The sequence below is a fragment of the Manis javanica genome, chromosome 16 (assembly GCF_040802235.1).
Source record: "Manis javanica isolate MJ-LG chromosome 16, MJ_LKY, whole genome shotgun sequence".
Taxonomy (NCBI): domain Eukaryota; kingdom Metazoa; phylum Chordata; class Mammalia; order Pholidota; family Manidae; genus Manis; species Manis javanica.
The window spans coordinates 45213520-45240745 of record NC_133171.1 but is presented as its reverse complement, the minus strand read 5'-3'; the positions used below and the strand labels follow the sequence as shown (position 1 = coordinate 45240745).

The window sequence follows — 27226 nt, the reverse complement described above, 5'->3', positions numbered from 1 at the left end:
AATTTTAAGAAATCTTTTATCATCTTCCACAAAACTCCCAAAACTCAACATGATTTTTTAAAGCCTGGATCTGTGAACATAGGACCTGACTATCCCTGTCTCCCCCATTACCATTTGTGTCTACTTTTTTGTAAATCTCTTGTCTAAGTCCTATAACCCTGGATATAAGGTGGATCTTCATCAGAGTATAGAGCCATTTAGCAGGACATTTAGGGATTGGACTGTAAATTACTGGACTTAACCACAGTCATGTGACAGACATAGTGGCAGTTTTAGAGACACAGTATGAAGTCAAAGATTTGAAATCTGATTACTTTCTTTTTAAAAAAGAGCAGCTTTATTGATATTTTACATGCCATCAAATTCACCCACTCAACAGTATATATACAGTTCAGTACTTTTCATACATTCCAGAGTTGTTCAACTATTCCACAATCTAGGAACATTTTCACCACCCAAAAAAGAAATCCTATTCCCATTAGCAGTTATTTCCCCAGCTCTAGGCAACCACCAGTGTGCTTTCTATCTCCATAGACTCACTATTCTGAATATTTTATATAAGTGGAATAATAAGATGTGGCCTTTTGTGATTGGATTAAGAATCTTTCAGTTGGACAGTGACTGTAATGGGGTATGTGGTGGGGACTTGATAATGGGGGGAGTCTAGTAACCAGAATGTTGCTCAGATAACTGTACATTAATGATATCAAAATAAAAAAGAAGAGGAAGAGATATACACAGAGAAAAGGCCATGTGAGGACATAAGGAAGTGGACATTTGCAAACTGGCCAGACCTGTTAACACCTTGATCTTGCATGTCCAGCCTCTAGAACTGTGAGAAAAAAAACAAAAAACAAAAAGAATCTTTCAGTTAACACAATATTTCCAGGTTTGCCTGTATGGTAGTATATATCATTACTTTATCCCTTTTTATGGCTGAATAATATAGTCTGTTGTATGAATGTAGCACATTTTGTTTATCCATTCACAGGTGAATGGATATTTGAGTCATTGCCACTGTTTGTCTATTATGAATAATGTTGCTGTGAACATTAATGTACAGATTTTAGGTAGACATGTTTTCATTTCTCTTGGGTGTTTACCTAAGAGTAGAATTGCTAGGTATGTGGTAACTCTATGTTTAGCATTTTGAGGAGCCTCCAGACTGTTGCTGTAGTATTTTACATTCCCAACAATGTAAGAGGGTTCTAATTTCTCTATATCCTTGTTATTTTTTTATTTTAGCTGTACTAGTGGGTATGAATGGAATCTCATTGTGGTTTTCAGGTGCTTATTGGCTATTTTCTTGTCTTCTTTGGAGAAATGTCTGTTGAGATCCTTTGCCTGACTTTGAAATGGGTTGTCTCTTTATTACTGAGTGTTAGAAGTTCTTTATATATTCTGGGTACAAGTTCCTTGCCAGATAAATAATTTTTCTCCCATTCTATGGGTTTTCTTTTCATGTTCCTGATGGTATTGTTTGATGTGTCCTCTCCTGCTGAAACATCCGGGAGTCAACAAGTCAGCTGTATACTATCAGGAATCAACCTGTTTGCTTCTTTTTAACTGAACTGGTGACTGTTCTTTGGTAGGCAACATAGAGCAGGACATCCCAGGTGTGTTAGGGGTCTATTTGCCTTTGCCCGCTAGGTGTCACTCTGTTCTCATCTCCCAGCGTGTGAGGCTTTTCTTCTCACTTTGTATTCAGTGCGATACAGGAGGAATCCCTGAGAAGTAATGTATCTTTGAGCTTAAACTATTTTTAATCTTAAAAGGACTTTCTGCCAGAAAGAATTCTGGACATGGAAGATCGTGTCACTTCACTCTTTAAAATATTCCAGTGACTTCCCTTCACACTTCTTTTCTAATGACCAGCATGATTTGGTCACTGGCTATTTCTCTGACCTCATATCCTGTCCTCGCTCCCTTACTCTGCTGTAGCCTCCACTCTGCTGATCTCCTTCCCTTTTATTTAACACCAAGTAAGCTCCCACCTTAGCACTTCTGTACTTGATGTTCCTTTCCTGGAGAATCTTTTCTCATGTATTCTTAAAATTTGCTCCTTCAGTTTATTTAGGTCTCTGCTCAAATTCCACCTTCTCCTGGAGGCTTGCCCAGATCAGTCTCCATCACTCGGTGCCTTACTCTTTTTTCCATAGCACTTTGTAGTAATTTCTACTACATGCCCCCTCACTCCTACCACAAGGTAAGATCCACGAGGGCCCGGGCTTGGTTTTGTATTTCCTGTATCTCTAGATAGTAGGTGTTCAGTTACAGTTGAATGGTTTTAGTCAACAGGGACACCTTTGTAATTGTCAATTTGTATTCTCTTAAAATAGACAAATCTGTACAAACTGTATTTCTAAGATGTACAAAAATACAAAATGTTTTTACCCCAAAAATAGTTTGATCTTGGCTTTTTTGCCTTAGGGGTATTTCTTCTCACTAGCATCTTTTGATTTTGAGGGGATCCCTATGTCGACTTTTTACCTTCTTACACTTCTGCCTCTTGACCTTTATTCCTTAGTTTGCTTTGCATCAACAGTATTCAGATGCTCAGACTTCACTGAAAAGTGAATCAGTGTACTTGCTCTCTAGAGGCAGACTCACTATACTGTATTGTCTATAGAGGGGCCATAAGAAGGAGGTACTAGTGGAAACTTGTGCTTGTATAAGCCTGAAAGCATTAGGGCAGATTAAAGAATAAATCCGCTACTCAATTTTGACATCCTAGCTTGGATCTTCCTTTCAGTTACTTAAGTGAACCCCTCCTTCAGTTACAAAATACAGTACTGTAAGTATTTGTTATAATCTTCCTGCATGGACACCACAAAAAACACTCAGAAGAGTCTATTTTCATTTATTCTATCTTGCTCCCATCACCTGCCAAAATAACCTGTTCTGATATTCCATCATCCAAATTATGTGTGCTCCAATTACTTCTTATACCCAGAAATAGCACAAAAAAATTTTAAGATTTGATTTGAACTTGACTATTTCCAAACCATTCTGTCACCCTGATTCTTCTAATTTCCTCTTACACTGTCAGAATATAGAGTCCAGATGCTCATGGTAACTTTAATTCTGGTCTCAATCCTTTTACATCCACAGAATGACAGGGTGGCCACCCAGCTGGCAGTGACAGTTCGCAAACAAGGAGACAAACATATCAAAAGCTGGCACCGTCGTTGTGCTCTTACCTGCTATGATGCTCACAAGATGAGCCATGATGCATTTGCTATCATCAGGAACTCTAATACATCAGGAACCCATACTGACTGGTAAGCTTCTTTATAGGTTGTCTTTTCAGAAGAGACTTACATCCTATTTTGCTTAAAATTAGTGGGTATATAAGCTTTCCAGCTGAGGTAGGTTCTTGTGACTGACTAGCAGGACTTTTATAGAGGGGATGATCAGCACTAAGGGAAAGAACACAGTAGAAAACGCCAGAAACAGGGCAGCTCAGCTGTAGCTTCTATCCCTAGATTTGGTGCATTCCAGTTCCTGGGGTAGTTTTGAGAGGCAGAGTGAACCCAAGCTATCCCTGCCTCTATCAGTTTGCTATAGTCGGGGTTAGTGACCAATTGCACCTGCCATAAGAGAACTCAAGTTTCAAGCACTTGGGAACTTCTTTCTCAACTACTTGATTGTTCTATCTTAAAAGCATCTTCCTTGATAATGAAAGTGACCTATATTCATGGATAATCTCTACCATCCCAACTCAGTTACAAGCTCTACTGGTGTAATACCAAATGTCATATTAATAAACTTCACTTTAGTTGGTCATGAAAAATAACCGAACATATGATTGGAGTATGTTCATTGACTATTCAGTATTAATGGTTTTCAGTATTGGTTGGAATCCTTTAATTATTTAAACACTGAGGAAAGTATTCCAAATTCACAGTGGAAATATGTGAGATAAATTGGTTGTTCACTTTAAAAAATAGAAATTAGCCACGTAAGTTACTGCTTATCTAGATATGTGGACACTCCTATTATATGTACAGATCTACAATGATGGGATCTCTTAAGTTAGTCTTTGTCCTTAGAATAAATTAACTTTTACTTCTTGGTGTGTTTTTTTCAAATACTGAACAGTTTGCTGAACCAAGTGGTAATTGTGATACTGTGATCATATGAAACCATGTAAACTGACAGACTCTAACAAATACTACTCACTAAGACTGAAATTTATTGACAGGGAAGCATCACAGTTGTCTGAGACTGAAAGCATGAAGCCAGAGGACAGTGAGATCATCATAATAATTTTAAAATAGCATTTACTCTTTACCTCACCAAGGGGTTAATCTGTGTATGAAAATATGTTTAATTTTTTGAAATTCAACTTGTGAAATTTTATTTGAGTAATTACACATAATGAGGAACTTTATGACAGGAATTTCTTGAAATGTTTGAGATGAGGATAGGTAACCAAAAGCAGTTGTGAAATTCATTCTCTAGAAATTCCCAGAGCTGCAAGTCTGTCAGAGTTAGGATTAGGTGGTACCCTATTGAAAAACAGTGGGTAAGAGGAATTTTCTCAAGAGTCTTTCCAGTCTCAGCACTCCCAAGTTTTTTTGTTACCCTAAGTATAATTTCTTGCTCCAACCTTGCATTACAGCAGCTCTGCAGCATATGTATGGCTGGCTTGGTTGGTGTTCACCAAGTCGCCGGTTCTCAAGGTGTGGCCTAGACCAGCAACATCAGCATCCCTGAGGAAACTGACTAGAAAGGCAAATCGCAGCCCAGCCCTTCCTTGTCTATTGTCTCTGTATTAATCAGATACGCCCTGAAGTTTGAGAACCACTGCAGTAGTAATTTCCTCCTGTGCCAGAACCAGAATCCCAGTCTTTTTACAAATTGAATCTGTGACCTGGTGCTAATCTTACTCCTTTACTTCCTATACAGGTCCCCTCCTGTCATAATGCTTTTCCTCTGTGCTACCAAATTCTCTGCCAGTGCCCCTCCATCTTGCACAGACATCACCATATTCTTGAACAATGACTCAAGTTCTTTGCCAAAGTTGTCAATTACCCATTCAGAAGCTAAGAACCAGGAAAGTGGCCCAGCGGTGACAGCCACTAAGAAAGCAACCACTTCTCTGCAATCATTATTCCAAAAAGCTGCAGAAAAGCAGAAAGTCAGAGAAGCTTCACTTTCATCTCTTACTGCTACTACCCAGGCCTCCATGAGCAATTCACCATCCAAGCCCTCATTGCCTTTCCAAAGCAGCCGTACTACAGGAACTGAGCCCTTCTTTAAGAAGAAAAGTCTACTTCTGAAGCAGAAACAATTTAATAATCCTTCAGTTTTCTTCCCTCCACAAAACCCATGTTCCAGCCCTAAAGAGTTGCCAAACTGTTTCCCAACAGAATATCCAGACTGCATCCCTGTCTGTGAAGAAGCTTTGAGGCCAGGATCCTCTAAAGCCACTCCTGCAGAGATGGATTTGGCCCCCACTAGCCTAAGCACACTTGCTTCTTTAACTTCCAAGTCTGCTTTGGAGGTGGCTCAGCAGGCACCTACTACCCCTAGTCTTCTGGCAGCTGAGGATCAAGTGCCCTGTGAAAAGTGTGGCTCTCTGGTACCTGTATGGGATATGCCAGAACACATGGACTATCATTTTGCATTGGAGTTGCAGAAATCCTTTTTGCAGACACCCTCTTCAAACCCTCAGGTTGTTCCTGCCAGTTCTCCTCAAAGCAAAAGAAATCCCAAGAGTCCTTCAGCCTCCAATAGTAAGCGCCTTCGCCCTGAGGGCATGCAGACATTGGACTCATTTTTTAAGCCGCTAGCACACTAGTTCTGCCCGCAGGCTTGCTGTAGGGTTTTCATATTTTATCTGTAATCTGGGAGATGGAAATATGTTCACTTCTCAAGGAAATTCATAACTATGAACTGTTAAGAAAAATTTGTTACCTTTTAAGAAAAATGATCCCATTGGATGCTGAGTTAAGGCTCCCATCTCTTTACAGGCATGGATTCTAATCCCATTGCTGACAGGGATGTAAAAATTCATCTTCCAGAATTACAACTGCTCTGGACTTTTGTTAGTTTAGGGAGGCAGTGTTGCAGTAAAAAATGTGTGGGCCTCTCAGCTTAGGAGATCTGGTTCCAAACCTGATTCTGCCTCTTGGAGCATGGCCTTGAGCAAGTCAGGTTCCTTGTGTTTCCTCACCTGTGAAGTTGATACAATACTTCACAGATTATCAGAGATTAAGAACCATGTATTTAAAGTATGTAGCTTAAAGCTGGCACAGAAGAGGAACTGAGTAAAAAAAGCTTTCAAAAAAAAATTCCCCCAGCTCTGTGATGGGGGCAGTCCAGATAATGCCTTGAGGTTGAGAATGTGAGCAGCCTTGGAACCCTGAAGTGTAACTACTTTAGGGTAGAGCTTTGCACCAGAAGCCACTCCATAAATACCTGAATTCCTTACAAATTAACCCTATTTCAGCCACTGGCCTTTCTACCTCTTGCATTTTGTTCTAATGTAGAATGAGATTGTTACTAGACCAGTTCAGGTACTCTGTTTAGATTGGAGAAGTTGTGATGAGAGCTAGATCGTCTCTAGAACCTTGCTACTCTGAGTGTCACTGTAGAGCTGCAGCCTCAGCATCATCAGCTGCAACCAGACCCCCATGCCTACTGAACCAGCATCTATCTGTACATTAACAGGATTCCCCGGGTTGTGTATCTTTGGTAGTTCCCAAACTACCAATCTGAAAAATACCAGTGGCTGGCATTTGCCTTAAACCCTAAGGTACAAATTTAAGAGGTAAGTGCTTGGGCCTTCAGGGTCACTGGCATCTTCATTTCTTCCCTACTGAAGTGTAACTATGTAGCTTAGGGTTTTAAATTATTGTAGCTTTTTGCACTTGTCCATGTTTGTAGCACTGTATTCTTAAATCACCGTTCTTGTGTGTGGAAAGTAACCTTTTCTGCTTTTATGACATGGGAAACCTCAAGTTACACAGAGAACCCAAGTGGAGATTAACGGAGCTAGGTGCAGATGGGGTGAAGTGGGTAGGGAGAATGGTGTACGTGGGTAGGGAGAATGGTGTACATATGCCTCCTCCCATACTATATGCAAAGCAATCACTTTTTAAGCTTATTTATGAATTGGAGGTCTATTTAGTTTGAAGGAGTGAACATTTGACAACCATGGGTCTAATAGGAAATTAGTTCTTCCAAAATATTTTCTACTTCTGTGGCAGTTTTAATAAAAGATTTATTTACTGTATGCATGGCTCTTTCCCTACTAGATTTAGTTTCTTGAAGGCAAGAATTCTTCACAGTGCCTTGTACATAATAGATGCTTGATGGTCATTGAATGAAACATAGTGAGAAATTTTAGATGATTACTAGAATTGGAACAGTAAAAATGTATCTACTAATGGGTGTTGTGGGAAGGCTACTCATATACCTTACTATCCTAAATGTTCCATTAAAGTGGCCGGGTGGCTCACTAGTACCTGGAGATACCATTAACTACTGAGATAATTTTTCCAAAATTTCCTTTCTTAATCCAGGGAAAAGTTAAAAAAGCTGAGATGAAACAATCCTCTCTTTTGGGTGCTGTACAGATAAAGATGAATTAATTTTTAACACTTTGGTTGACTGGAAGGTGTCATATAGAAAAGTAATGTGGTAGAAACTTTGGTTTCATTGGACTTTTAAGAGGCCAAGATGGGTGGGGGTGGGGGCTAGTGGGTAACCAGTAAATACCAGCAGCACACCTATTTTTTCTTGGGAGTGCCAACCCTGCCCCAGCATAATGGCCATGCGCCTGTGGAGGGGACACCAGAAAGACAGCAAAGGTCAGTTTGGATGAAAGCTCTAGGACATTTTGGTGAATACAACCTTTCCTCACAGCTGTTTACCAGCAGCTGTACAGAAGGAAGTAAGCAGCTTAGTTCCCAACAGTAAAGGAAGTTCTTCAACCACAGGCTCCTTAGTTTGTTAAACTAGTGATATGTTTAAAAGCAGCTGTGCTTGAGTGGTAGAGAAGCTATCACTTTCATACCCCAGGGGCAGAATGCCCATGCGACCCTAGGCCACATGTATCATTAAAATTCTCTAAGAATCAGAACTCAAAATGCATCCCTGGTTTTTGCAGTTGACTTTAACCTTGGGCCCTATTTATCTACCCATAAAATGTGACAGGTATTCTGAACACAAACAGGAAGGGACTAAGGTTTGTTAGGTGGCCCTCAAAGTTCCACGAAGGTAGTTTAGGCTGTATAAACCTCACTTCAAGCTATTTTGCATTGCTAGGAAAGGCATGAGGATCAGACTACCATGTCTCTAAATTGTACTCTTTGTTAAGTAACTGGCACACTATGCTCCAGTCTCAGGGCACAGTAGCAGGCTCCTTACCATTGTGACCAATAACAAGTGGCCAGCTCCTCAAGTATGGGGTGGTTACCTACCTCAGCTGAAAGGCAGCAGTTTCACTTTCTATTCTGCTCAAAGAATTATGCAAAACAGGCCCGAGTAGTGGGTCACAATAGTGGAACACTGAGCGCACGCTGGGGAGAACAAGGAAGAATGGGGAGAGAGATACCAGATGGGTTCTTTCCCGACTCAGGGCTCAGCTGTGTTAAGGTCACACTTGTCTCTCACCCTGGAGAGGAGTCTCCCTCTGGAAGCTGAGCCTGTCTTAAGCATAAGCACAGTGTGTTCAGTAAAACATTTTTATTCTGTACAATATATATGTGTGTATTTAAATATATATGTGGATATGTGTGTGTGTGTATATACACATATACATATATATATACACATATACATATATATATATATATATGCAGAGAAACCTAAACCAACAAATCCCTGAGTCCACGGGAACCCAGGACACTAACAAAGGGAAAGGAGGGAGTCCATGCCTAAAGAGTAGAAAATATGGCAACATCTTTCCCTTTCCTCCAGGTTCCCTACAACAGAGGGAAAGGGATGGTCACTGCAAATTCTAAGAGAGGACTTAACGTGGGAGCAGGAAGAGGGGTGAGGGAGGTAGGAAGGGTTGCTGGGTGGGTCAGGTCCCCAGCCACCAGTCTGGGAAAGTAAAACACTGTTTGATCCAGCATTAAAAGCAACAGATTGCTGCAGGGGAGGGGACAAAATTGATTGACATGCAGCTGACCTTCGGTATGCCAAGCTTAGCTCGGCAGCCCCACACCTGAGCCAGCACAACAAATAGCACCTGTGGGGCCTATGAAAGGAGAAACTTGGGAAATGGCCCTTGAGTGAAGAACAGAGGGGGGATAACGCTGAGGAACAGGCCTCAAGTCTCAGCACAGTATGGGAGCACTGCCATTCACTGTCCCTGTGCCATTTCTTCAGACCCTGGGCCACCAGATGGCCAGGAACAGATGTCTTTTGTCCAGTCAGGTAGAGACAGGCAACTTACATGGCCTTGGGAAGAGGTATAGAAAAATGAGTGCTTTCGAGGACTGCCCCCAGGTTGTGACAATTCCTGAAGTGCAGACACCACACCGGCGAATCATGCCCAGTTCTGACAGCGGACCCGAGGTGGTGGTGGTCAGCTCCCTCCAGTAGACAGGCCACGGAGTTGCCAGGGTTGATGAGCCAACCAGGTGGACACACAGCTGCTGGGCACTGCCCTGAATTCTCCTGTCTTCTCCCTCAGGATTGCCCCTGCCTTGCCACACCAAGTTTGGCATCTCTCCAGAAAAGTGGCAGAGAGCACCCCTCTCTCCCTAGCCTACTAACACACAGAGCCGCCAATGGTTGGGGGCAGCATGGCCGGAAGTCACCTTATGTATTGTAGGGACAGCAATAGAGCTGTGCCTGCCTGGAGAAGTTCAGAAACCCATGTTGGCCTGGGCCTCTCCTGCTGCAATGGCTTGCACATCAGTGACATGGCCGATGCCCTTGGTGACACCCTCCCGGAAGAGCAGCTTGGCACCCACCTTCAGGTACTCTGGGTGTTTCAGGAAGCGGAAGCGTACCACTGCCTTCTCCCCTGTTCGCAGCTTGTCCTGCAGCAGACATGAGGTCACTGGCTCTGGACAGTGATTCCCATCCCACTTTCTATCATCCTCAGCTCTCCACCCTCAGGGGCCTATCAGGCTTCTACCCACCCAGAGGCGGTACTCAGTTTCCTTTGTGGGATCAGGGAGTTTATGAGTCAGGCCAGGCCTCCTTTTCTGAAGGCAGGAGACTTCCTGAGAAATGGGGCATAGCTGGGTCCCTCTCACCTTGGCATGGATCTTTTCCACCACTGCAGTCTGCCGTACGTTGCCCACATGTACTGTCACCTGGAAGCCTCGCCGGAAGGTGGTGGCGTGGAACAGCAGGACTATCTCTGCCTCGAACACTGAGCAGATGGTGGGATTCATCTCGGGGCTCACCATCACCATGCCCTGGGAAGGCACAGTCCCCAGACCCAGGTAGGGCACAACTCTTACTAGTCTCTCCCTCCTAGGCCCCTCCCACCCTTTACAGCTCCTGAATTTCCTCTTCCTCTAGGACTTCAAACACAAAGCCCTCAGAAGATAATATTCAAAACTCTCCTCTTAGAGGGAACACTTCTTTACTGGACTCCCACATCCTAACCTTTCCAATGCTTTGCATTTTTAGGATCCTGCACACACAGGTTGCACCACAGTGACTTTATTCGGTGATCTATGCTGTAGAAGTATTGTAAACCTTCATACAGCAGACTGTGTAACCAGCCTCTGAGTTTGAGACCATGTTTCCTTTGAGTTCCTCTGAAGTACTTCAGACAAGGGCTTCTCATTCCAGGAGCCAGTCTCCCAGGTCCTTCCCTTTGTGTTCCCACTCCAACTGGCCCTCCTGCCTCACCTTGCGAAGGCGTGCACGGTCAAAATCGCCGAGGGCCAGCGTAGCAGCCTGACCGGCACGCAGCACCCGGCAGGCAGAGCGGTTGCGCTGGATGCTGCACACTCTCAGCTCCAGGAAGCTGCCGTCGTCCATGGGGCCCACCACCAGCTGGTCCCCTTCACGGCAAATCCCGCTACAGCCCGGAGGGCGGGTGGCACAGTGTCAGCTCAGGCCCCCTACTTACCTACCTGCTAGGTTAGGGTCATCCAGGGCATTCCTTCCCATCTACGGCTGAGTGCCTCAGGTGGGGAAACAGAGCCTCAGGTCTGACTTAGAGACAGGGGAGATGATTGCCCGGTCCCAGTACAGACTGCACACTCAGAATACTACTACCAGGAACGGCCAGCAGCAGTGGCTGGCAGAGAAGGACCTGGTGGTTTGACACTGAACACCTGGTCCTCAGAAGAGTAAGTTATCCTCAGGGGTTTCATTCTCTGCTTTGGAAAGAGTCTTTAGGGACCTCCTCTCATTTCCCTGCTTGGAGATGAAGTCAGTTGGCTATGACTGGAGCCCAAGACCCACACTTCTTCAGGGGCCTGGAGATTCCCAGTAATTGACAATACTGTCGTCCTAAGCCAACAGACTAGCTTTCTCTAGTTCTTCAGATGGGGAAAGCCTAATCTGCAAACAAGCACATCCTTTAGATGGACTCTGTTCAACTCCACAGAGTCTCCTCAGGGCTATGTCTTCGAGTGTTATGTGCCTATAAGGGCTGGGTGGGGTGGGCAGCAAGCAAGGCAATTCACCTGGAAAGTGTCCCTCCAACAACTGTCCCCACCTCTGGTACTGTGTAGATTTCATCCACCTGAAGCCAAAGAAAATTCTATCAGTGGTCTGCCAAGTAAGGCTGGCAAGTCCAAAAATCTCTAAACAGATTTGGGGCTTGGTCAGAATTGAGTCCCTCCCAGTTCCCCAGCTCACTGCCCCTTTGGGTGGCCAGTCACCTGGAACTCTGTCAGCTGCTGCATGAGTTCCTCCTGTTCTTTGCTGTTGGTGAGTGGTGGCAAGATATTCAGAAAGACTTTGAGTAGGTCCAGACTCTCTCCAGACACACTGGACAGTGTGAAGATAGGGGTGACACTGTAGAGGGAGGCATGGAATGGACAGATGAGGAACATTCTAACACGAAGTTGAAGCTAGAGCTCCAAACATGGAAAGGTAAGCTCTTAGGTTGGCTAGGCACCCCTCTCTATCTGCACACTTTCTTAGGAGCTTTGGGCCCTCTCTCTGAGAGACAGCTATAGAATGTACCCATCCCAGAGCCCAAGAGAAGACAGCAAATGCCTGGCACAGCACTTTGTTTCCAGGGTTCCAGGCATCAGTAAAGCTCTAGGTTGGCTTGGGGGAAAGGTCAAGCCCTTTAGTGAAGACTTCCTCCCACCACCTCAGCCTGTAAAACCGCAGAACTGAGCAGAGCTGGTCTGGTCCTGGGGTGGGACACCACACTCAGGGGCCCTGTGGTAGGACCTGTGGACTAGAGGTCTGGAGTGAGAAAGGCTTACTTGGGTGACTGGGCAAACTGCTGGGCAGCAGTGACGGCATCATCTTCGGAGGTGACCAGCATGGGGACCTTGTGGCAGCCAGGCTGCTTGAGGACCCGCTCTAGCTGGCGTACTGTCCTCTCCACTGTGGTCTTGGCACACAGGTCCACCTTGCTGACCACGATGAAGAAGGGCACTTTCAGGGCGAGGGCGAGCCCCAGATGTTCCCTGGTGGTGCCAGCTGCCTCAGAGGAGGCAGGCAAGTACCAGGAGAGAAGAGTGAGAACATGGGGGGGAGGACAGGGGACACAGGAAAGTCAGTCTGGCTCCCAGATTTGAAGAGGCCCAGGATAAGAGACTCAGCACCCCCTCCAGCCCCATCCCTGCCCAGTGCCTCATACCAATCCCAGTGTTAGCACTGACGAGGAGCAGGGCACAGTCGGGGCAGTATGAGGTGAGGCCAAAGATGGTGGTGTGGAGGTACTTGTGGTGGCCTGCCAGGTCGATGAAGGTGATCATCTTGGAGCTGCTCTCACAGATCTCTTCTGCTGTCCTTGAATCGCTGTAATTCACCACCTGGCCCAGAGCCCAGGGCTCTCAGTGCCCCCTGCCAACCTCCCCAACCCTTTAAATCGCCAGGACCTAAACCAGTCCCTGGGTGACCTGCCTCTTAGCCCTGAGCCCCATTTCTGATTTAATTGAGATGCCTCCTCTTTTGTTTTCTAAGGAGGACAGAGCTTGTTCCATGCCCTCAGGGCCTTCATGTATACTACTATAGAGACTCCGCACTGCCCTTGGACTCCGTCCTCCACCACTCCCATCCCATCCTCAGAGTCCGGCCCCACGGGGTCCCGTTGATTGCATGCACCTCTCCCTTGCTGTTAAAGCCCAGGATCTCGAAGCTGATGCTGGAGGTTCGGCCAGACTGAATCTCATGCAGGTGGCGGAAAAGGTTGAGGCGAGCCCGGCCCCGCCCATTGTCCAGCTCTCCCTGGGTCAGGACTCCAAGCAGAGTCGACTTCCCTGAGTCCACATTCCCCAGGACGGCCACACGGAGGTCTAGGAACTGTGGATGAATTGCCAGAGGTAAGGACTCCAATCCCTCACCTTTCTCCACTGAAAGCTGGGTCAAGGGCAGTGACAGGGCCCACACAATGCACTGGACATCCCCAGGACCAGACCAGAGGGGAGCCTGCTACCACGGGGGCATGGGTAGGAGAGGTCAGGGAGGGTGTGTGCTCACCTGTTGGTTGTCAGGGACCTTTCGTACCAGCACCTCAGTGATCTTCCGGGGCATGTCACTATCATAATCCACTTCTCGCTCCCGGAGAACAGTGATGTCTGCCCCAACCCTGTCACAACAAGGCCACAGCTGCCACATGTAACCTGCACTCCCTCCCCCCATGCCCCACCTTCCATCTTGGCTGTGGACCAATGGCTTCAGACCACATCGTTCCCACAGAGTTCTTGACACCTTACTTCACTTCTTACCACCCTCCAAGCTATCCCACAGCTACAGCTACCTTTAAACAAAGTCAGTCTTAAGGGGCAAAAAAGACTAGGTCCAAAAAAGACAAGAAACTCAAAACACTAGTGCTCCTACATCAGCCCTTTGTCAAGAGAAGGCAGCAGAAGGCACCCCCGCCAGAGTTTGCAGAAATAGAACTGGGAAGGAAGGGGAAGCATACTTCTCCGCCATCCGGTGCAGGGTCTTGAGGGAGGCCCGCATCTCCTCCTCGGCCAGTCCCACGAGCAGCCCATTGTCCTCCACCCCAATCTGGTAGACGGCCTCACCACGGCCCTCCTGGAGCCGCCACTTCATCTGTGTCACCAGGTGCTCAAAGCGGTACTGGGATGGATTCACCAGCTTCAGCTACGGGCAGGTGAGGGGGTGAAATCAGAGTTGCTTCCCCTAAACCCACATGCTCCTCACCTGTACTGCTGCAAGGTCCAGGACCTTCCTTTCCCACTTAAACCCGCTCATCCCTGACCCAAACATCCCTAACAGTGAGTCCACCTCCAACAGAATGAGGTACAGAGCCCTTACCCTGAACCGCATCTGTAAACTTCTATAGATTGTGAAGTTGGGATGAATCTCAGAGAAATCATCCCATGCTAGCAAGAACAACCTGCCCCTCCCCGGTCTAAGACTCACTTTATATTCAATGTTTCCATCTTCAGCCTGTAAAGAAACAGGGAAGAGTTACCACATGCGGTCCAGACCCAACCCCTACTTCCCCAACTCCTGCTGGGACCCAGGCAGCTAACTTGAGAGCAGGAAGCCTCAGTGGCAGCTGTTTAGGCCAAAGGTCTTTGATAGACAAGCCCTCCACTCAGCCCCAATGTGATCTTTCTGAAGGAAAGGCCTCTAGGAAAACAGTGAGTCACCTATCTAATCCAGGAAGAGAACAGAGTCCCTTCTTTCTTTGATAACTGGCAGCACAATCTTCCTAGATACTAGATCACCCTTTTCTTCTCCCCAGGGCCTCAAACTACTATCCCCAGAAGCCTCTGTTTCCTCTGTCCGGGCTGCTGAAGCCACTCTTTGCCACTGGGCTGGGAGACATCATTTCCTTCCTGCCTGCCCCTCTCAGCTGATGTCATCAAGAGTAACAGGCTACAAGAGGTTCTGGACCAGGGCCAAGAGGTGAACTCAGCACTGGTCACTCAAACGCAGTGAGAGGAGCCTGGGTGAGAAGGACAGGGCTCCAAAGCTGGGGCTGAGATGAAGAGAAGAAACTCAGAAGATGTGATGAAGACGACAGACTTCACCAACAAGACTCACTGGGGTTTTTACCTCCTGTTCCCTCTCATGCCTCAGTTGAGATGAAATACTGAATCTACTTCGCAGTCACCTCTAACTCTTCCCTACACTGGCACCCAATACATTCCATCACACAGCCTTCCCCTCTTGGGGGCAAAGGGGTGTGAGATTTACTCCTTCTGCCTGTCCTGCATTTCTGTACTTCTCCTCCTGGCCATTTTCTTTTTCTTTCCTGCCCCTGTCATCTTTCCATCTCTTCAAGGCCCTCTGACTCCCAGGCTAAATCTAACAGGCCTTCACCCATAACCTCTACCTCATGAGTATAAGGGTGATCTTTTCCCACTAGCAAAGACCTTTTTTATCATTTTGCTGTGGATGAATTAGGATAGGTGGCTTCAGAAGAATGGTATAAGAATGATCATCTAGGCCAGTGGTTCTCCAAGTGTGTTCCCTGGACCAGCAGCCTTAGCATCACCCAGAAACTTGTAAGAAATGCGGATTATCAGGCCCACCTCTGCCCTCCTAAATCATAAATTCTGAGGGTTGGGCCTCAATCTAGGTGATTCTTACATACAGTAAAGTTTGATAACTATTACACACAGTAAAGTTTGATAACTACTGGTTTAGGCTCTTCCCCTAGGTGCTCCTTTTCTAAGAGAGACAAAGTAGCAGTCATTCTCTGCCTTCGGGATAGATTACGCAGGTCTGTGAATCTATCCCCACGGGACGGGCAAAAGGTGGAAGGACTAAGCCTGTTGTTCTCCGGGTGTTGTGTGTACACTAGTGTGTGTGTGGGGTGTGTGTGTGTGTGTGTGTGTGTGTGTGTGTGTGTGTGTGTGTGTGTGTGTGTGTGTGTGGTGTGTGTGGTGTGTGTGTGTGTGTGTGTGTGTGTGTGTGTGGGGTGTGTGTGTGTGTGGTGTGTGTGGTGTGTGTGTGTGTGGTGTGTGTGTGTGTGTGTGTGTGTGTGTGTGTGTGTGTGTGTGTCCCGACTCCCTCCTCCCCACGGAACAAGTTTAGAAAACTCGGCATCAACTCAGGATGTAGTCTCCCTTCTGTTACAGCACAGGGATGAAGTCAGCGCATTCTACTCTGTTCTTCCCAAGGGGACGGCCGCGGGATCCCCTTCCCCACTTCTCCTCCTGGGTTATCTAGATCAGAATGGGGGGTATTTTCCCCCCGGCCCTTCCTCCCTGGGGTCCTGGGACCGGAAGGGTCCTCCTTTCCCCCCGGGGTCCTGACACCGGAAGAGGGTATCAATTCTCTCTGTCCCGCCTCCCTGGAGTCCTGGGGCCGGAAGGAGTGGTTTCCTCTCACCGCGCCACTTCTCAGGTGCTCACCTCGGGGGGCAGGTAAGGGGGGTTGTTGGCTTTGCCCCCCCTGTTCCTTCCGTTCTTCTTTTTCCCCTTCGGGCCCCCGCAGCCGCTGATGCCGCCGGTCCCCCTAACCTTGAGGGTTCCGCTCAGGGCCGGGCCCCCTCCGGGCCGGCAGCAGCCGCCGAACAGCTCCGAAACCCGCGAGTCCATCCGCTGCTGCCGCCAGCCCCCCGCCCGGCCCCTCCCCCCACCGTCCCCGTCGCCGTCGCTGTCGCCGTCGCCGCCCCTACTGCCACCGCCGCGGCGGGCCAGCCAGAGGAGAGGGGGGTGGGGCCCTGTGAAGGCCACGCCTCCCCCTCTGGCCAGGGGTCGCGTCAGAAACAGCCGCGGGGCACCACGGGATTTAGAGTCTCAGGCCTGGGACCTTCCTTAAAAGACCTCGCCGCCGCCCTACAACTCCCAGGAGGCATTGCAGGCAAGGGGCCGCCAGTGGCTTCGGGGCGTAGGCAACGCGCGCGCCCTTGCCCGCGAAGGTCTAAGGGAACTGTGGTCTGGTTTCCAGTCCCCGAGCTGAGTGGGTCTTTTCCTAGGGGCCTGGGGCTGGAGCAGTCACCGGAGGCAGAGAGCTTACATCAAAATCAAGTTTTATGGGCGCTCCTGGGTTTGGCCCCTTGGCGCAATCGCAGGCAACAGGTTTTGGACTTGGAGAACTGCAAGACTCCGAGCGACTTGTCCCTTCCAGCCTGCTGGCCTCGCCACTGCCTGTTTCTTCCCCGACGTCCGGCGTGTTGTCGGGGTGAGTCAGGGCGAAGGCGGATGGTGGCCAATTACGGTTGTTAATTCTGCGATGATTATGCCATCTTTACACAGTAGTCACTGCTTTATTACCAGGCAGGCACCCTCCAGGTACTGGTTTTAACAGCCCCACATACCGCAGTGGCACCGACACGAGCTCCGAACCCATAAACCAGCCTTGCTGCGTGAGGGCTACAAGGCTGCCAGCGGCGATTATTGCCCCTCCTCTGTGTTTTGAAGTAGAACCAATCCCGAAGAAGCGAGTTTAGTTTTAAAATAGCCAGGCCTGTAGGAGGGTCCTGCCCCGCATTTGGGGCGGGGCTGGGACTCTGATTACGTCAACCGCTGCTAGGGCAGGGGAAGTGGCCAGGAATAGTAACTTGGCCGAGAGCCACAGGGGATTACTGACTTTTGACTTTCTTGCCAAGCCATCTCTCTTGCTCTTTGGGGCTCTCGCAGTCAGCAGAGAGTAAACAAACTCAGCGACATAAACCAGTGTACAAGACACTACTAGAAAGGCAGAGTGGAGAAGCAGTGTTGCTGGACTGGGAGTCAGGACGCCAGGATTCAATTCCCAGGCCCATGTCTGTCTCATGACTCATCACTCCCATAGGTCCACTTCCCCTCTTCACAGATAGCGAGGTGCTCTCACACAGCTAAGAAATAAAACAGCGCTTCCCTTCAGATATGTTTTCTTTGGAAAACTAGAAGCAGCAACATTAGCTTACCTCAGGTGATCGTTTCAAGGGTTCAGACCTGGTAGAGTCCATGGCTTTCCCTCAAGACCTCAGCAAGGGAGGTGGGTTGCTGATCACGTAGTTGTTGTCCACATTGCACAACCCCAAAGCAGATGGGAGAAGAAAGACCAAAATCTGCAAAACAGCCTAGCCGACCAAGCCAATTATGTGGTCTTCAGTGGTTGAAAACACATTTGACTTCTCAATCCTATTCAGCAAAAGGAAGATTATGCTGCAGAGGTCAACCCTAGCCAGGAGTATAACCCTGCCAGGAAAACTGCTTAGAGGCTGAGACCGAAGAGCTCAGTAAGAGATCTCAAGAAGGATGGGGATTGGAAGGGAGGGCTAAGACTGTTCCCCTAATATTTTCACCACAACCAGCTCTGGGTTCTCTTGATAACCAGGGCCTGCTGCACTCTTCTGATAACACTTGTCCTCATCTTCTTGGATCTTTTAACTACTCCAGTGTACACAATTTCACATCATCCATCCCATTCCCCTTGACTCCTAAATGGAGAACTTCTTTTAAGAAATAGGAGAGGATAACCTATTCTGACAACCCATTCTTGAATAACCTTGCTTACCACAGACAGGAGAGAAAGCTGGCAGAGGAGCAGGCTGAACAGAGATGTCTGTCCAGGAGATCAAGGTTCTGGGAGATGGAAGGTGGTACATGTGTTTAGCTTCCCAGAGAGGTTGCTTATGAGGTAGTTGGCAGTGGAATGCAGGATATATGATGTATATGTGCTCATGCACACACACACACACACAGATGTTTTTCCTGTCCTGGTATGTAATCACTTATTCTTTGTGTATTGTACCTTTATGTAAGTTTTAAACTCAGACTTAGCAATCTTTCCCTTTGTACTTCCTTGGTTTTGTGTCATGTCTGGGCTATGTCTAGCCTAGTTTATGAGTTATTCCCCAATATTTTTTTCTAGGAGTTTTGAGGTTTATTTTTATGTTTAGATCTTATTCCATTTGGAATTTATGTAGGCTGTGTGGTAGGAACTAATTTGATTTTTTTTTGTCTAAATGAATAGGGAACTGTCTCAAGTTATTTGATTTGAAAAGTCACCCTCAGGGTAGACTAAGATCTACATATGTAGGGCTGTTTGTGGGCACTCTTCTGTTATATTATTAATTTCTGAGCCAAATACCACAGTATTAATTATCGGACTTTTACCATGTTTTGATCTCTGATCCTTACTTCCAGAAACATACCCTTTTCTTGGCCTCTTATATAACACTTGTTTATTTCTCTTTATACTTCTCTGGCTACTCCTCAGTCTCCTCTACAGGTTCTCTCTCTGCTCATCCCCTAACCGTTAGTGTCTTCAAGATCCTGGTTTACCCTCATTCTGTACACCCTCCGTGGATGATCTTATGCACTCCCATGCTGATGACTCTCAAATACATATCTTTATTACTAACGGTTTTCCTAAATATTTCCTCACTATCCAATGGAACAGCAAACTCAGTGTATCAAAAACTGAATTCATCTTTCCTCCTCACACACCAATAAACCTGGTTCTCTTATTGTAGTGTTCTCTCCGTCACTGAATGGCACAACTGGCCATAGAGTTGCTGAAGTAAAAAAAAAAAAACTTCCCCTTCCCGAGATCAACTGCCAAGTCATGCTCATGGGATCTCCTAAGTATCTCTAGGCTTCACTCAGTTCTCTCCACCCCACTGTTGACTACTCTAGTTCAGGCCTCTTTCACCATGCACCTGGGTAAATTGCAGTTCCTAGCTCTGACTAGTGTTCCTGTTTCCTCTCCTATCCTCCCTGTAATCTGATGTCTACACCACAGCCAGAGTAGAGATTACATTTCTAAAGTGTAAATTTAATCATGCCATTCTACTTAAACCTTTTAAAGCTTCCTCTTCACCCTACAGTTCAAGTTCAAACTCCTTAACATGGCTTAAAAAGCTATGCCATGATGTGGCTCCTGTTTGTTCACCACAACCTTAACTCATTTTAATCCGAATTATTTCATTCCTTAAAGAGAGGATGCGCTTGTCTCCCAAGGTCTCCTGGACCATGAGATCCCACTCTTTACATTTACTCATCCTACAGGTCACAGTATCTTGGGCACATTTTCTCTGGGACCACCCTCATTCCCACCCCGCCTAGGTTTAAGTAAGGCGCCACAGCCCGTGCACATCCCATTGTATTGTATAATTCATCTCAAGCCTTCCTCTTGTATTTTATCTATAGACAGTGAACCCCTTGAGGACAGCTCTCTGCCTTGTTTGCCCGAGTCCCCACCACCAAGGACAGTGCCTGGAAAGAAGTAGGTGCAGTGAATAGTGGACGCAGAAGAGAATGGATGGATGAGGTCGGGTGCAGTAGCTGAAGGGCTCAGCGTACCCTTGATGGTGTTGGGAGGTACAAGGTTCAAATACCAGCCAGCCTGGCTTCCATCACAGCGGCGGTGCCGTATCCACTTCCGGCCGGAAGTGGAGGAGCAGGCTTCCCATGTTACCCTGCGGGGCGCCCATTCAAACAGCTCGAAGAGGGAGTTGGTCGTGATGGCCGCCCCGGAGCCGGAAGTGCTTTCCCTAGCCGCAGTCCTTGGTAAGGCGTGGGGCCCGCTGCTCGGGGAGCTTTGGGGACCTGTTTCTCACGTGCCGCCGCTCCCTGCAGTCCTTAGCCCCTGGCCCTTTCTCTGGGCCGTCTTCCTTGTCCCAGTTTCCCAGCGTCCCTCCCAGCTCTGGCTCAGCCCCACTGACTCCATTGCCCTCCCCGCCCTGGATCCCATTGGTTCGCTCCCCCTCAGCCTTCCTCTCGGCGGTGTTCTGGACTTCGCTTGACTGTACTTTCTTTCAACTTAATATTCCAGATCAGAGCCTTCACATTCGGAACGGAGCCCGTGTGACTGCCTCCGAAATCCCCGCCCCATTCCTCTGTTACTTAAACAGATCCTCTGTATCTTAGGCGACTGGGATCAGGAATCTTCCTGCCACCGCACACACGGGAGTTTGCGGAGTGGGAATGTGCATGTGCCGGGGTGTCCCCTCTGCAGCGGTGGCTGATGTGGCCACAAGGGAATGAGAATACCGGCTTTTACGTTTTTCATTTTTCTCCCACGTGCCTCTGTGCACGTACTAGATTTGGAGTGGTATGAGAAGTCAGAGGAAACCCACGTCCCCCAGATAGAACTACTCGAGACAACCTCTGCCCAAGAGCCTCCCAACCCTTCGGAGCCCTTTGGCCCCAGAGACTGCATGGTGCCAGTGGTGTTTCCCGGGCCTGTGAGCCAGGAAGGCTGCTGTCGGTTTACTTGTGAACTTCTAAAGCATATCATGTACCAACGCCAGCAACTACCTCTACCCTATGAACAGCTTAAGCACTTCTACCGAAAACCTCCCCAGGTAGGCACAGGCTTTGGGAGAAAGGGTGAGGAGACTTTATAGCTGTTAGATGGTAGGCAGGTAAAAAAGGAGGTCTAAGGAATTGTCAGGGCCTGTCAGCCTAAGCAGCTGTAAGGAATGTGTTTCAGCCCGTGGCTTCAGTCATTTTCTCTCCTTGATAGTCTTTGATAGTCTAACCCTCCTTGAATTTTTTTCTGAAGTCCCAGTGTGTGTTGCTTTTGGACCTAATGAACCGTCCCTTTAATTTTAATGCCCTTTTGTCTCTTTATTTTTATGTTTTACTTTCTGGGGGACTTCCTTGCCTTTATATTCTAACACCAATATTAATTTTTTTCTTTTTGGGCATAATCTTAAGAGTTCTTAATTTTTTGCATGATCCTTTTTTTTAAAGGTATCATTGATATACAATCTTATGAAGGTTTAACATGAGCAACACTGTGGTTACTACATTCACCCATATTATCAAGTCCCCCCACCACATACCCCATTGCAGTCACTGTCCATCAGTGTAGTAAGATGCTATAGAATCACTACTTGTCCTCTGTGCTATATTGCCCTCCCCGTGCCCCCCCTACATTATGTGTGCTGATCATAATATCCCTTAATCCCCATCTCCTTCCCTCCCCACCCGCTCTTTCCACCCTCTCTCCCTTTGGTAACCGCTAGTCCCTTCTTGGGTTCTGTGAGTCTGCTGCTGTTTTGTTCCTTCAGTTTTGCTTTGTTGTTATACTCCACAAATGAGTGAAATCATGTGGTACTTACCTTACTCCGTCTGGCTTATTTCACTGAGCATAATACCCTCTAGCTCCATTCATGTTGTTGCAATGGTAGGATTTGTTTTCTTATGGCTGAATAATATTCCATTGTGTATATGTACCACATATTCTTTATCCATTCATCCACTGATGGACACTTAGGTTGCTTCCATATCTTGGCTATTGTAAATAGTACTGTGATAAACATAGGGCTACATATGTCTTTTTGAATCTGAGAACTTGTATTCTTTGGGTAAATTCCAAGAAGTGGAATTCCCAGGTCAAATGGTATTTCTATTTTATTTTTTTGCGGAACCTCCATATTGCTTTTCACAATGATTGAACTAATTTATATTCCCACCAACAGTATAGGAAGGTTCCTCTTTCTCCGCATCCTTGCCAGTATTTGTTGTTCCTTGTCATTTGGATGTTGGCCATTCTAACTGGTGTGAGGTGATATCTCATTGTGGTTTTAATTTGCATTTCCCTGATGATTAGTGACGTGGAGCATCTTTTCATGTGCCTGTTGGCCATCTGAATTTTTTCTCTGGAGAAGTGTCTGTTCATATCCTCTGCCCATTTTTAATTGGGTTATTTGCTTTTTGAGTGTTGAGGCATGTGAGTTATTTATATATTTTTTATGTTAACCCCTTATTGGATATGTCATTTACAAATACATTCTCCCATACTGTAGGATGCCTTTTTACTACTGATGGTGTCCTTTGTTGTACAGAAGCTTTTTAGTTTGATGTAGTCCTGTTTGTTCATTTTTGCTTTTGTTTTCTTTGCCTGAGGAAATGTGTTCAGGAAAAAGTTGCTCATATTTATGTTCAAGAGATTTTTGCCTATGTTTTTTCCTAAGAGTTTCATGGTTTCATGACTTACATTAAGGTCTTTGATCCATTTTGAGTTTACTTTTGTGTGTGAAGTTAGTAATCCAGTTTCATTCTCTTACATGTAGCTGTCCAGTTTTGCCAAATACCAGTTGTTGAACAGGCTGTCATTTTCCCATTGTATATCCATGGCTTCTTTAGCATATCTTATTTGGCCATATATGTATGGGTTTATATCTGGGCTCTCTTTTCTGTTCTATTGATCTGTGGGTCTGTTCTTGTGCCAGTATCAAACTGTCTTGATTACTGTGGCTTTGTAGTAGAGCTTGAAGTTGGGGAGTGTAATCCCCCTAGCTTTATTCTTCCTTCTTAGGATTGCTTTGGCTATTCAGGGTCTTTTGTGGTTCTGTATGAATTGCATGATCCTTTTTAATAGCATCCTGTTGTTCCATGTCTGTATGAGCTTCTCTTACCTGAGGATATTATGTGTTTTGAAATTTTCCTCTGTTCCCTTCATTGTCTCAGTTTCTTCCAGATTCCTTCTCCTATTTATTTGTTTTAGTCTCTGACTTTCACTTTAGCTCCTTTTATTCTGTATCTGGTGAATATTTAAGAATAAGTCATTGAAAGCTCTGTGTACATGGCTGGGCCTTATAAGCTGGTAGACTTCACTCTAAAAATATTGTATGGGAACATAGTGGTCTCTCAGGGGACTCTCAAAACCAGTATTGGAAAAGTCTTCTGTGTGGGTGGAGGAAATTGGCAGATGATCTAAGGGTCAGGGTCTTCACAGAGGTTTGCACTCAGTCCCTATTTGTTCACTCTTGTCTTCTGTAGTGCCTAAATCACCAATTCCTGAGCCTTCCTGGGGTTCTGCAGTATGACTCAATTTGCTTCTCTTGGGCAGCTCCTCTGTCAGTACTTAGTATTTAGCTCTCTTGAACTCTTCCACCTACTCTCTCTTTTCCAAAAATTTGTTACCACCTTGGCCTCTGTTGTTGTCTGTTCTCCCGTTCTTTTTGCCCTTGGGAGTTCTCTGTCTTTCTCTTTTGCCCCTCCCTTCCATTTCCTCTCATTTAGAAGTATTTTAGATGGAAACACAAATAAGCATGTGTTCAGTTTGCCATGCGTAACTGCAAGACCAACTCCAGCATCACCTGTATTGATTACAAATTACTCTCATTCCTGCTATCATTCCATGTACAGCAAAATTTTGCCACCTGCCATCCCACCAAATTTCTTGGACTATTTTAGTTGCTTATGTCTGGATGCCTTCCTGCTGCAGAATTCTGTCTTTGTTGTTCTAAGTGTAGGAGAATTACGGGTTTGTACAAAGAATATATTTTCCTTTTTGATATATTGCTCTCTGATAAAATCCAGTGTCTGGCCATGGAAATCCAGTTCCATAAGTCTGTTATATCCCAACAGTCCTTCAAAGGACATTGGCTTCCCCCACCTTGTCCCTGCCCTCACCACTCTTTGTCCTCACAGGCAGAGGATGTGGTGAAGAAACAGCCCCGGGCCGCCGCTGAATTGAGCAGCAGAAAATGTCAACAAGCCCTGGCAGAACTGGAGAGTGTCCTCAGCCACCTAGAGGCTCTCTTTGCCCGGACACTAGTACCTCGAGTGCTTATCCTCCTTGGCGGTAGTGCACTATGCCCCAAGGAGTTCTACGAGCTTGACCTGTCCTGCCTGGCCCCCAACAGCAGGGACCAGAGCCTGAGCACAGCAGCTTGTTTGCGCCGTCTTTTCCGAGCCATTTTTGTGGCTGATGCTTTCAGTGAGCTGCAGGCTCCTCCGCTCATGGGCACTGTGGTTATGGTACAGGGGCACCGTGACTGTGGAGAAGATTGGTTTCGACCCAAGCTCAACTACCGAGTGCCCAGCCGGGGCCACAAACTGACGGTGACCTTGTCCTGTGGCAGACCCGCCGTCCCAACCACGGCCTGGGAGGATTACATTTGGTTCCAGGCACCAGTGACACTTAAAGGCTTCCATGAGTGAATGGGGTGCTTCTTAATCGGGAACACAATGGCTAATTTATCTTTCCCCCTGTGGTATCAAGTCACCTTTCTGTTGCTTGGAGCTAGAGTTGCTGCCTGGTAAGAGAAGGTTCTATCCCTCTGGCTGCCTGCCTCCCCTCCTCAGACTTCCTGGTGTGCTAGTGATATAGCTTTGGCTGTCATAATCATTGTTGAACAACATGTCTTTGAATCAGAGGTAGATTTTCCCAGAAGATGCTGGACCAGGCATTTCTATTTGAGATTGTAAAGCAAACGTGGGCCCGTAGACAGACACTCTCACGGAGGTGGCCCTTTTCTGCTTTCTGTTGTGGCCGTTCAGAAGTTTTGCCAGGTGTGACTCACAAACTTAAATATAAAATGAATGGATTTATACTAAATTTTCCTGGACATCTTTTGGCATAAAGAGACTTTCTAGGCTTAAGGCTAGAGTGTTTTGTCTTTCTCCTTGGCCTCTTATGCTTCAGGGCTCCCAGGATTATTTTTTACTAATGTGCTGTTTCTCTTCATCAGAATCCAGGGGAGTCTGGGAAGTTACATGACTTGGCCAAGGTTCTATAACAGTTTGATATCAGAGCTGGGGCTAGAGTCCTTGTCAGCTAACTCCTGGCCTGATGTTCTTTTCTTGCCATGCGCCAGGATTTGTGAGCCTTACAGTACATGTGCCCAAAGCAAAGGTCACACAGGGGAAGAGGGCTGACTGAGAGCTGGGCTGAGAAAAGGGAACTGAGCAGGTCTTTGCAAAGCCTGATTGAACTGTAGGTTGAGGCCCCATGACTGCCCTTTGGGATCAGCTCCTTGAGGCCAAATATCCCTCCTGGAGTTCTGCCCTGTCTCCATTGTAGTTGTCTGGTGGCTGCTGGCACTGACTGTTGGTCATATAGTCCTTAGGCAAACCCTGCCTTCCTGCCTATGGCAATTCCTCCTCCAAAATTCCAGAAGCTACACGTCTGACTTTGCCGTCCTGGTCCTCGCTGTTATCCTGTCCAGTTTGATGGTGGCCTGACTGCCAAGAGACCTGAGAACACCTGTTAATTTCTTGGAAGCAAGTTGAAGTAGTGTGTGTGTGTGTGCGCGCACGCGCGCGTGTGTGTGTGTACGGGGTCAATATAGATATATACTATTTTTTATGTTTTAAGAAGAATGTTTTTTGTGTTTTGATGTTTTGTTAAGAAAACATACAAAATAGTTTATATTTTATACTATATTTTAAGCACTTTACATATGTTATCTATTTGAACAGCTTTGCAAAGTATGTGTTATTGTCCCCATTTCATAGAGGCTTGGGGAGATTGAATAATGCCTAAATGGCGAAACCTGGATTCAAATCCATTTGATAAGCTGAGTGCTTTACCTGTGCTGTGTGAGTTTACTCTGAGATAATTAACAAGATGTGCCCTGCCAAAGCAAAAGCTGCAGAATTCCCCTCTGACTTCAGACTCATATGGTTCCTCACGTAGGACTGCCATCGATAGGTGCTGAGTAAATATGGTATCAATGAAAACAAAAGGTTTGGGTTCTTTTTTCTTTGACCACTTGAAGCATATTCTACCAGCTAAGATGTCAGCTGTTCTTCTGTCATTACCTTACAAGAGAGGAACAGGGCCATATGTCCCGGAGGGGAAGGGACAGGCTGAGGGGTCTGACTGAAGGGAGGGCGAGTTTTGAACAAGGGAGTTATAAGTTGTTTTGAGAAGAAGACACATTAAGCCAAGTCAGCTCTTCTAAATACTAATTTTAAAAGCTTTCATAAACAATGCCTAGACAATCAAAACAAAGTAATTATCTGAGTAATGTTGACACGTATTTCTGTATTGGCTTGGCATTGGTGCCCAGGTCATTCTAATTTCATGAATTCTCTCCAAAGAAATTCAGAAATGAAAAGATCACTTAGTTATATTAACAATAAATTCCAGCTCCTTCCCTGACAAAAAGCTTGCTGATGCACCTCTTCTATCTGACCTCGGCTGGGGATTGCAGATGTGTATGTGAAAAAGTAGTCTCTAGCCCAGGAAGTGAAGAGCCCCAGCTGCAGTGGAGTTCGGGCCTTTCATTTGTTGCTGCCATTTGGGCCTAAAAGAAACAGCTGTTGGGCCCAAGGTAGAGAAATGTAGGCGGCAGTTGATGGGAAGTGTGGATGTAAATGTCATCCTTTTCGTACTCTTCACCTCCTCCTCTACCAAGGTGTGGTCATGTACCTTGCCCCAGTTCCTGTTCCACTTAGGTGGAATAGCCCTATGGAAGGGAGTAAACAGACATCTCATTAAGACTGAAGAGAAT

General features: G+C 46.4%; 3 protein-coding genes across 10 annotated transcripts in view; 2 read left to right on the top strand and 1 right to left on the bottom strand.

Moving 5' to 3' along the window:
• POLH (DNA polymerase eta) overlaps positions 1 to 7447 on the top strand; it is a 48732-nt gene extending 41285 nt beyond the window's left edge. For both annotated transcript variants that reach the window (XM_037011792.2, XM_017676240.3), the window contains 2 exons: positions 3112 to 3281; positions 4912 to 7447. In XM_037011792.2, coding sequence (XP_036867687.2) covers positions 3112 to 3281; positions 4912 to 5806 — 1065 coding nt within the window. In that variant the 3' untranslated portion in view covers positions 5807 to 7447. The remainder of the gene's footprint in view (positions 1 to 3111; positions 3282 to 4911) is intronic.
• On the bottom strand, positions 315 to 18057 carry GTPBP2 (GTP binding protein 2). Of its 5 annotated transcripts, XM_017676245.3 has the most exons (13): positions 16452 to 17019; positions 14506 to 14532; positions 14039 to 14223; positions 13594 to 13702; positions 13219 to 13416; positions 12752 to 12926; positions 12372 to 12591; positions 11814 to 11949; positions 11616 to 11674; positions 10831 to 11002; positions 10224 to 10388; positions 9936 to 10004; positions 315 to 832 (listed from the first exon to the last, which is right to left on the bottom strand). In XM_017676245.3, exons 1-13 carry the CDS (start codon positions 16635 to 16637, stop codon positions 827 to 829), a joined length of 1707 nt encoding a protein of 568 aa, XP_017531734.2. In that variant the 5' UTR covers positions 16638 to 17019; the 3' UTR covers positions 315 to 826. The 5 variants fall into 5 exon arrangements, with proteins under 5 accessions (XP_017531734.2, XP_017531735.2, XP_073081031.1 ...); XM_017676246.3 differs by lacking the exon at positions 9936 to 10004; XM_073224930.1 differs by lacking the exons at positions 315 to 832; positions 16452 to 17019 and adding an exon at positions 17951 to 18057 and having other exon boundaries at positions 8683 to 10004.
• Positions 16163 to 26455, top strand: MAD2L1BP (MAD2L1 binding protein). 3 transcript variants are annotated; one of them, XM_017676248.3, is made up of 4 exons: positions 16163 to 16463; positions 17018 to 17223; positions 21075 to 21337; positions 24417 to 26455. In XM_017676248.3, exons 1-4 carry the CDS (start codon positions 16273 to 16275, stop codon positions 24927 to 24929), a joined length of 1173 nt encoding a protein of 390 aa, XP_017531737.2. In that variant the 5' UTR covers positions 16163 to 16272; the 3' UTR covers positions 24930 to 26455. The 3 variants fall into 3 exon arrangements, with proteins under 3 accessions (XP_017531737.2, XP_017531738.2, XP_017531739.2); XM_017676249.2 differs by lacking the exon at positions 16163 to 16463 and adding an exon at positions 20181 to 20540 and having other exon boundaries at positions 17054 to 17223; XM_017676250.2 differs by lacking the exon at positions 16163 to 16463 and adding an exon at positions 20181 to 20540 and having other exon boundaries at positions 17054 to 17223; positions 20806 to 21337.
• The last annotated feature ends 771 nt before the right edge of the window (positions 26456 to 27226 follow it).

Coding starts and splice junctions, on each gene's coding strand:
- MAD2L1BP (XM_017676248.3), top strand. CDS start 16,273: ATGGGGGGTATTTTCCCCCCGGCCCTTCCTCCCTGGGGTCCTGGGACC. Junction 17,224..21,074: donor ACGTCCGGCGTGTTGTCGGG/GTGAGTCAGGGC, acceptor TGCACGTACTAG/ATTTGGAGTGGTATGAGAAG. Junction 21,338..24,416: donor TCTACCGAAAACCTCCCCAG/GTAGGCACAGGC, acceptor TTGTCCTCACAG/GCAGAGGATGTGGTGAAGAA.
- GTPBP2 (XM_017676244.3), bottom strand. CDS start 16,637: ATGGACTCGCGGGTTTCGGAGCTGTTCGGCGGCTGCTGCCGGCCCGGA. Junction 14,533..16,451: donor CCCCTTACCTGCCCCCCGAG/GTGAGCACCTGA, acceptor GTTTCTTTACAG/GCTGAAGATGGAAACATTGA. Junction 11,003..11,615: donor GTTGGAGGGACACTTTCCAG/GTGAATTGCCTT, acceptor TCCGGGCTGTAG/CGGGATTTGCCGTGAAGGGG.